Genomic DNA, 10,641 nt, shown 5'->3' with positions numbered 1-10,641 from the left:
ACATGTAAATCGCATGATCACATATAATGTACTTTTACTAGCGTATATATTGTAAATAAAGCCCTGAACGGTCAAAGCCCTAATTATGTCTTAGAATTATTCATTCATTTACTTATTAAAACATCTTTATACAGGATAACATGTGCAGATAAAATACACTGTTTTTCAACACGGTCATGTTACATTAAAAATATCAAACAACACTAAAAATGCATACAAACTAATTTAAAGTACTAGGTACATGGAGCCAATAAATTAATAATAAATTATGATAAAACTAATGTTATGTATATTTGTAAACCAAACATTTCGTATAATATATCTGCTGTTAAATTAAAACTAGGTTCGACAATTCTGAATGTAACTAAAACAGTCAGATTTCTAGGTATAATTTTAGATGATAAATTAACTTTTACTAATCATCGTTTACATATTTGTCACAAAATATCCAAAAGTGTAGGAATACTGTGTAAATTGAAATCCATATTACCTAAAAAGAATTTAATTATGCTATATAACTCTTTGATTCTACCTTATATTCAATATTACAACATAACATGGGCCAGTGTTGGAATAACTAAACTGGATTGTATCCACAAACTCCCAAAAAAAGCACTACGCATTTGCACCAATTCTCCATATCTGACACCATCAGGGCCATTATTTTTTAGATTAAAAACAATGACAGTCTATTACGATATTCATAATTTTAAGATTGCTACACTTATGCACGCATTTAGATATAGATATGCTCCTATTAATATCATCAAACTTTTTTAATATAACTACGACTTTCACCGATACAATACTCGCTCTGCATGCTAATAGCTTTCATTACCCTAAAACAGCTTCAACCTTAATTCTGAACTCTTTTAAATTTACCGGACCACGAATTTGGAATAATCTCAATGTATGCCTTTTTTCATGTTCAACTGTTTCTTCGTTTAAATGCAAACTCAAAAAGATCATTATCAGTACCTATTCCTAATTTGAATTCAAACTCACCTCATTTATATATGTATTATTTTTGTTAATGAATGAACCAAGATGATGGATGTTCGGGTGTGCTTTTGTGTGTGATGATGACGATGTTTCTCGGTGGATGTGTCTGTGTGTGAATGAGCATGTTTCGCTTCCCCCCCCCCCTCTTCATCTGATGTGTACATATATTAATTACTGTATTCTTTGGAGGCTTCTTATTTTCAAGTGTAAACTTTTTGTTGCATTCCTTTTCTTGTAATGACATTTCTATATACGAATGTACAATTTGATGATGTTTTTATTATTATCAAGAATAAATTGAATTTGAATTGAATTGAAATTGAATTGAACATGTATACAGGGGCGTACACAGGATTTTTGAAAGGGGGGTTATAGCTGAATGAAATTTTGACAAGCAAAAAAAAAAGAAAGGTTTTCAACAAAACTGTGGTCGTTTCATACCCCTAAAAAATATTGGGGGGGGGGGGTTGATTTCTTAAGGGGGTGAACCTCTGTAACCCCCCCCCCCCCTCTGCATGCGCCCATGTGGGTATACTTAATTTACAATAGAAGTTGTAAGGAAATAGAGCAGGAGGATAGAATCTAAGGATACAAAGTTCAAGAAAAACACATAAAAAAAAGAAGAGAGAGAGAGAGACAAGATAGATATAATGTGGAAAAGTATAGAATAGAAGTAGAGAGTGAGAGAGAGAGAGAATGGAGTGCAACAACATAATACAGAATTAACTATAATTACACAATAACATGTACTTTTTTGTACAACCTCTCAAAATATAGGAGGTTTGAAATATTCTGGAGTTCATTGGCGAGTTCCATGTCTTGATTGCACTATATTTAAAGGATTGCTTGAAACATTCAATATTTGGCTGAGAAAATACAGCATACAGTGAATCAGCATTTCGTGACTACATTCAAGGTCTTTCAATAAATAGTTCAATATCATTACAAAGTCTAATAGATACAAGGCAATATATACATTGATATACTAAAATACATAACAAAAAATCCTTCCTTGTACCAAAGGATTGCCATTTCAGTTTCTTCATTAAATCTGTACAACTAATAGAAAAATCCTATTTTTTCATTACGATAAGTGCCTCTCGTCTTTGCAGTCTCTTTATAAGTTCCCTGTTTTTCAATGAACAATTACCTCAAACAGAACAAGCATAATCTATACATGGCTGAATAGTTGTTTTATATAAAGTATTCAGTAAATATGTTTTAAGAGTCAAACTTAAATGTCTTAAAGTATGCAACTTAAACGATATTGATATACAAAGATGTTTGACATAAACATTCCATATGAGATTATCATTAACTTCAACGCCTAAATATTTTACAGAATTAACTTGTTTGAGTTGCTCGCCATTAAGCTTTATATCCAGTTTTCTTTTTTTAATAACGAGTTGGAATAAGCACAATATTTGTTTTAGTAGTGTTTATCTTGAAACAATTATCATTATATACAACCAGCCTCACGTAACTTCCGAAATTCAAAGAATAGATTCCTCCTGAAAGTACCGAGTCAGTTGATTGATATAAACACGCCGGAAATGACCATCCTTGATAGCAAGCAACAACATCCCTCTATACCAGAATGTCACTGGAAGTTTCATCACGGAAACTTTTTAATGAACATCGCAGACATACTTTCAGGAGGTTCCGTGCCAAAATTCTGTAAGAACGTTTTGTCACCGAGTAGATAATGACATTACAAAGAGGATTCAGTAGCAGCGGCCAACAAACCAATGCCCTAACGATGACCGATACATCTCCTCTCAGGGAAATGTATATCTGACAAATTGTGAAGGGTGCCCAAGCTGCGACGTATGTGCCCGTCACCAGGAGAGTCATGCGGATCGCTCGATGGTTGACATTTTTCCTGACCACGAATGGCCTGTCTTCCACTATCAAGCCGGGCTCATCACTTCTACCAACGGTGCTAACTCGGGTTGCAAGTTCCTGGACCTGAATGCGTCTCACGTGTCTCTTACTTATACAGATTATTCTGGCGTACACGATCACTAAGGTGGGAATGAAGGACCAAATACAAACTGAGAAAATTGCTAGCGAATATCCAAGGAATCTTGGTTCGTAGAAGGTCATGATGCATCCTCCTAGATTTGAGTATTGTATGATTTCCGGTCCTAAGGGATTTGCGAACAACATGGCGAGGAGAAATGTAGCTTCGGCGATGCCTGAACTTGTTGCGATTATGATGGCTTTTCTCCGATCCATGATGACCACATAGCGAAGTGGATAGGCTATACTGAGAAAACGATCCAAATTGAGAAGCAGCAGACTTCCAGAAGATAGACCGGCGACAAGCGTCATACCGAAACCAAATATCTTGCAGACGACATCTCCAAAAGGCCAATCCCCTACGATGGCTGATGGTAGTGCAGGAAGAAGAACGACTCCTAAAAGGATATCCGCTAAGGACAAGCAGTTGTAGAACACTTTACTGGCCTCGTTGATATCTGGTAGTTGAGGAATTACGATGAGATTCAGGATGTTTGTACCGATGATTAGGCTAGCAAAGATGAAAATTACCAGACCTTGAAAAATATAGATGAGTCTCTTGTCATCTTTACCTTGTTCTCCTGACGAACAAATAGTGTCATTTACAGGGCCCATGTCCGCATAAATCTGAAATCAAAACGTGGATCAAAATATCTACTTTATTTTGGTTAAAACGTGAAAAGAACGTTGATATTGGCCTGCATGTGGTAATATCATCAGATTTTATCTGCAAATACAATTTATTATTGTCTGTTCTTTTACTCTCAATTTAAGATTTCTATGTAAGTAGCTGTTTGTAATGTACGTGTATAAAATATTTGTATCTAAAGGAAATGTTGCAGCGCTAGCGGCATGAGCGTCTCTGGACGGTGCGCGCGCTCAATAAGGTATCACTATTATTATTATTATTCAATTTCTCTGCTTTCCATCTCTCCTCAATTTTTTTTCTGATATCTAATCGATAGTCTCAAATTATGTATAAACTATGACTGGTTAAAGGGATGATCCAGGCTGGAAATATTTATATCTCAATAAATACAGTAAATTTTGTATTTTATTATATAAAATTAGGTTTATTCAAAAATTTTCCACCAAGAGCTAAAACAATTGGACTGACAACTGATTAAGCGCATTAGTTATTTATCGCCGCAACTTATTTCATCATAATGGAGACACATACACGTATACATGTATGAAAAAATGAAACATTTATGATTTCATGTAATAACATAAGAAAAAGGAAAGTGGAGATGTGACATCATCAGCCCGCCTATTGAATATTCATGACGATGTGCATATAACTGTTTTCACAAAATAATGATAAATTTTAAAATTCAATAACTTCCTTATTTGTTGTCCGATTTTGATGAAATTGTCAGCATTTTGCTTTGTGAATTTTACTCAATTTATAGAGATATAAATATTTTCAGCCCGGACCATTCCTTTTAATAAATAAACCATTGCAACCTTTACCCCCCCCCCCCTCTCCGTCTCTCTTGCCTATTTCTCAATCACCTATCTCTGGAGTACTTTTCTTTTACCATCCCCTCTCATGCTTGCCTTTCTCTCCTGTTCTCTTTGTCCTCTTTCACCACTTTCTTGGTTTGGACGGAGTTTTTTCACCTTTGCGTCATAATGATGAAGGCCTTTGCCGAATATATACTCAATAAAAAAAATAAGTCCCCCTATATCAGAATGCTGTAACTTTTGAACCGAATAATTTTGAACTGATGTATGTTTTTATTCATCCAGGAAGAAATACAAATTACGAATAGAAATAAATCTGTTCATCTGGACTTACTGGTTTGAAACGGAGAACAGTTTCACGTTCGTACGTGAAACTGTTCTCCGTTTCAAACCAGTAAGTCCAGATGAACAGATTTATTTCTATTCGTAATTTGAATAATTTTGAGATATATTTCGTTGGTAGTTTTCTACATATCGAGTAATGCAAAAATCATCAGAAATTGAAATAAAATTGACCATTTTTGAAAGTCACAAGTGTCGTTTTTCAGATTGTGTAAATACAAAGTTGGGCGAAGGTTTTTTTGTGAATTTCATGGTGCTTTTTTACTATCCATCACTTAGCCACTCCACACAAAATTTTGATAAGGTAACTTCATTGAGTGAGCACAATTTTTGTGACCTATCATCATACGGGTTTATCGTATTAGTAGTATCCTCCATAACTTAAAAAAGCATGTTAAAATTGGGAAATGTTAGTGGCTACCTTCCCCCAGTTTTTCGGTCCCCCTCCCCATTTTCTCATTCAGGATCCACCACTGATTTTTCCATAAATTCAAATTGTGAGAGAAAGAATGCATTTATCCAATATAAAGAGTATTAATTCCTAAGTATTCAAGTGTGCTCGGTAAACCATAAAAACAACAGCAATTAATTCACATTTGAAACAGAATTTGCCCCCATTTTTCATTTTACAACCCCTCAAATGAGTATGTGACTTTGAAAATGCCATTTCCCCCCTTTGATGCGTGCTCGCTCATCCATAAATAAACAAATCAATTTGATTTCTGCACAGAATTCTGCCCATAGGTTGATAAACATTACAGCCAAATGGCATTGCTAAAGATAGTTTTGGAAAAAAAGTTCCACCATATTGAATAAGGGGTATGCACCGATAGTGTACACAGTGTCTATGAGAGTGGAAGTCAGAATTTAAACAAGAGTGAAATGAGGGTCTTTTTTAATGGACGATTTTTGTTACTTCTGCCTACATTTTTTTTCATAAAACTGTGCACATTGTTTCAGAGTGACACTATCCAAAAGGCGCGCACAAAAAAAATCATTCGATACGGCACAAAGTGGGGCCAAGGCCAGTAACCTTCTTCTCATTTGCATAATTTTCGAATTGTGTGCTAAATGAAGCTAGAGACATCGAGATTTTCGTAAAAATCAAATGCAAGGTTTGTGACAGATCATCCATAGTTAGTAATTGCATTTTTTCAGAATAACGTAAAAAAAAACTATTCACATTTCACATGTTCATTCAAGCGTGAATGTTTAATTAAAAGTCTTTAACCATTGAAGCATATTAATTGGTCATGAACATAATGAAACAAGTTGATAAGATAATTTCAGTTTCCAAAATTAAACAATACATGCCTATGATATTTAGAAATCGCATTTTTGTCAGTTTCATTAAATATTCACTCAATCGTGAAATGATGAATATTGTTGAAGATACTCTTGCTAAAAATAAATGTTATCATATTCGATCATTCTTATCGATAAAACTGTGCAAAACATTAAACTATAGCAAATTTTGACCTCTGTATATTCAACCGTGAAATTGCGGGTTCGATCCTCGACCGAGTCATATCAGACTTTAAAAATTGGGACCTTCCTTCTTCGCGGATAACGTGGTGAAGTCGTGATCTTTTCATGACGCCAACATATTTTAAACCATCACCGACTAAAGTAACATCCATGTTTAATGTTTTCAGATTCTACTAGGTAAACAGCTTAAGCGAGGTTCGAGGTGAAACTAAAAAGATGATTGCAATACTTACACCTGACCATGTCGTTATTCCTAAACGTCACAAAATAGACATTCGATCTATTTTAAATGGCAAAGTACATTTTAACGAATATCACGTTAATGTAGGTACTGATGATGTATCTGAAACATGACCTCTGTGTCTTCAAGGAACAAAGTCACGAATGTTTTATCATTTCAAACTCTTCAAGAACTCCATAAATAGCAACTTCTTCGATAGGACACTTTCTGCGTTAGGTCGTTTCCACCACCAAGTACAATGGTAAATAAATGACCTGCATCAAAGACGAATATAAAAAAGACAATTTGATTCATTATCCAAAGATCAAAAGAACAGTTTCATTTATACATTATGAGAAACAATTACAAGGCAGTAAAGGTCTATATAATCGTGTATTTCGATGTGGATAGGTCGTGTCCAACTGGAAAATGACAATACATGTCATTAAACGGACAATATTTAGGGAGAATATTATCACCGCGTTCATCTATCCGTAACACCTAATTACCTTAATCGCTCATGAGTAATATAGCAAACCTTCCTCGATATCGGAATTATATCAGTCACCCATTTGAGGCACTTACCGTACATGTGGTACTTTCATAATCACTTTTACATAAAAAGCGATAAAATTAGGCCTATATGAAAAGCAAATAAGACAACGTATATAAAATAAACCTATGAAGTCGGAAGTACAGGGGGACAGCAAATTATACAGCAAATAAATAAACAGACAATAAACAGCAAATTATGACAACTAGCAGCAAATTACCCGTGGCAGCACAGGGGGTAGGAGTCTTTATTCTTTATCAAGGTGTGTGTGTGTGTGTGTGGGGGGGGGGGTGACATTCTTTTATGTACAGCTAGACTGCCTATTCACACTGAAAGCCAAGCAGTTTATCGATGAAATATATTTTTGCAACTGATTCATAGCAGACTTATCTTTCAATATAGATAGGAGGTTCAATTAAGTTAAGCGTCTTGGGTCGAACTGGAGGAAGAACTTCAATAATCATTAAAGGTCAAGTCCACCCCAGGAAAATGCTGACTAGAATAAATATAGGAAAATCAAACGAGCATAGTGGTGAAAATTTCATCAAAATCGGATGTTAAATAAAAAAGTTATGACATTTTAAAGTTTTGCTTATTTTTCACAAAACAGTGATATGCACAACTTGGTGACTCAGTCGATGATGTCAATCACTCACTATTTCTTTTGTTTTTTATTGTTTAAATTATACAATATTTCATTTTTTTATAGATTTGACAATAAGGACCAACTTGACTGAACCATATAGTATTAAACAATGCTAATTCCACATGTTCAGGTAGGAATTAATCGTTGTATCACTTGACAATGAGGAGAAAATTTGAATATATCATATTTCATATAATAAAATACAAAAGAAATAGTGAGTGGATGACATCATCAGTTTTCTCATTTGCATACCGACCATAATGTGCATATAACTGTTTTGTGAAATTAAGCGAAACTTTAAAATGTCATAACTTTCTTATTTTACATCCGATTTTGATGAAATTTACAGTGTTATGCTTGTTGGATTTTTCTCTTTTTATCCAAATAAACTTTTTGTTGGGGGTGGACTTGTCCTTTAAGGAGTGAAATCAAAATCTAACTATATAATGGAAAATGTATTAGAACACGGTGTATTCAGTAAGCAGTCAAATGGCAATTATTATGATATAGAAATATTATCATTACATGTATTTGGTCAGAAATAAATATGCAAGTACATTGCACATACCTTACAATGTACATTAGAATGCGGTTGTTTGTACTTTTTAAATTAAAGGTTGCTCAATCATAATTTATTTAAGTACAGCGGGATGTAGAAAAGAAGTGAGAGAAGGGGGCATGTTTCACCTGCTCGTATCTTCGAAAGGTGCTGAATGAGCCACACTGATGATGATAAACGGGTGGTACAAATTTGTGAGCAACAATTGATGATCAGTGATAGTTGTTTACACTTACATCCAAGCTTAAATGAACTAGGTCCCTATATTTTCTAAGCAATATGAAACTTCAAACAAGGTGGTTCACGATTGAGTCTCGCCTGATTTCGCAATCCATAAAATAAATGATCTTTTCACCCCTAGATGACCTTTGACCCCATCATCCTGACGGGGTCACACGTGGTATTACCCAGGCCAAGGATCATATTACCATACATGAACGTAATTGATGCAGACCTAAAGAAATAAGAGTTAGTTGACCATTCAAAAAAAATCTGTTTGACCTCTAGATGACCTTTGACAACATTATCCTCAACAACATAAATGTGGTATCCCAAGGATCATTTGAACCAAGTGAATTTGAATTTTCACCAAAATTTTAAGATTTATAACTCTGCATCATGTTACACCTGGATATAATAACGTATCAGAAATCAGAGTATCATTTCAGATTACTTGGACAAGATAACTTCAGGTCAATTAACTTAGATAATTGATATTTTGCTCTTAATTCTAATAATATTTTATCAAATTAAATGAAACATTTATCAGTTTGTTATTTGATATAACAATGAAATGAATTAATAAATCATCAGTTAAAGTCAAGTGCCATATGTGGCCTATTTAATTATTATATCATTATCAAATCTTTTCCCCTCAATTAAATATGATTTATTTCAAATTGTTTTTAAAGTCAACACTGCTTTATCTTAAATTGCATTGCACAATCAGGCGAGACGAGGATGTTAAACCCACACACAAGCTACGTGTTATAGGCTTAAAATAAAGGGACCAGGGCAATCCATTATTTATGAATAAATAATCACATTTGCACTGTAATCTTCATTAAACCATATGATTTTGAATTTATATATGTAATTGCTTATGTCATTTCTTTATTCTTTTGTAATATTGCTTGATTCTTCATACATTTTACTAACATTTGTCAATTGATGCTGCAATAATATGTTTTTAATAAATCTTGAATCTCGATGATAAAATGACGGTACTGTATGCAAATAAAAGAATTGATGAAGAAGTCACAATCTTTTTTGTATATTTGAAATTATCTTTTAATTTAATGTTTTTAAAATTTTCTTCTTTTCTTTCCCCTGTTTTTTCTTTTCTTTTCTCTTCTCCACTTTCTACTCTTATTCCTCTTTGTATTCTTCTTTACGGTCCTCATTTTTTTTCTCTTCTTTTTCATCTTCTGCTCTTAACTTTGCATTTTGCAAGACATACACTTTTGGCTTCTTTGAAACCTATACTGGCATTTCAAACACCTAACCTTGGTTTAGATTTGCAGTTGATGATGCCACCATCATAAAGTGGCACCTTCATCTCATTTCTGCTATGCAGGCGAGACAAAAAACATTTACCAACTCTAAAACCTCACATATTTGATAAATTAACCCTAATTCTACCGGGGGGGGGGCCATAATGGCCCCCCCCCCCTTGACAATTTTCGCGATATATCTGCTGCGCAAAATTTTTTGACCTCGCCGCTCACTGACTTTTTACTTTCAAGTCTCGCGCAAATTTTGAGACCAAATTTGTGACGCCCGGTACGCGGTTACGACATTACGCAACATTATGTAAGTGTATGTCAGACCCAAAATTGCTCATAAACGTGATTTCATGTACAAATCCAATGCAAATTGTGTATTTGGCCAAAATTCATAAATGTATCATTATTTCTACTTTTACTGATTAAACTTAATAAATTTTGCCTTGTTTATGATCAGAATTAAGTCTGGAAAAATTTCCATCGAAAAAACAATAAAAAACAAAAAGTAAAAAAACAAAGAAATACATAAGAAATTTAAAAAAACAATAAAATACATAAGAAATCGGTCTTGGTACCAGAATTTTTTTCATTCACAATTGTTATGAATGCTATTAAAAATATTTTCACCAAAAAATAGCATTCTAGGAGCTTTATTTAGTGAATCAGAGCAAAAAGTATGATTTCATGAATAAACTAGATTTTAATTCGTCATGCGGACGAATTAGGTGGTCTGTCGTATAGATAGATAAACAGGAAAAAAATATTTAAACAGATATTAGATTGAAAAATAGATAGACAAACAGATTTACATAATCAAACAGATACATACAAGAAAGA

At 33.8% G+C, this 10,641-nt stretch overlaps 1 protein-coding gene across 1 annotated transcript; it reads right to left on the bottom strand.

The window, feature by feature from the left end:
• Positions 1 to 1,552: 1,552 nt before the first annotated feature.
• LOC135153847 (beta-3 adrenergic receptor-like) lies at positions 1,553 to 6,169 on the bottom strand. Its single transcript, XM_064098027.1, has 2 exons — positions 6,144 to 6,169; positions 1,553 to 3,535 (listed from the first exon to the last, which is right to left on the bottom strand). The coding sequence occupies exons 1-2, from the start codon at positions 6,167 to 6,169 to the stop codon at positions 2,590 to 2,592; spliced, it is 972 nt and encodes a 323-aa protein (XP_063954097.1). The 3' UTR covers positions 1,553 to 2,589.
• Positions 6,170 to 10,641: the final 4,472 nt, after the last annotated feature.

This window comes from Lytechinus pictus, chromosome 4 (genome assembly GCF_037042905.1).
Source record: "Lytechinus pictus isolate F3 Inbred chromosome 4, Lp3.0, whole genome shotgun sequence".
NCBI lineage: Eukaryota > Metazoa > Echinodermata > Echinoidea > Temnopleuroida > Toxopneustidae > Lytechinus > Lytechinus pictus.
Note: the sequence above shows the minus strand (reverse complement) of the source record. Positions and strands in the feature narration are given on the sequence as shown.

Bases quoted from the DNA above. Each gene is read 5' to 3' on its own strand.
- LOC135153847 (XM_064098027.1), bottom strand. From the start codon at position 6,169: ATGCGATTTCTAAATATCATAGGCAT. The intron at 3,536-6,143 runs GTATTGTTTAAT...CATCTTTGCTAG, and splicing joins TTTCTAAATATCATAGGCAT to CCTAATCATCGGTACAAACA.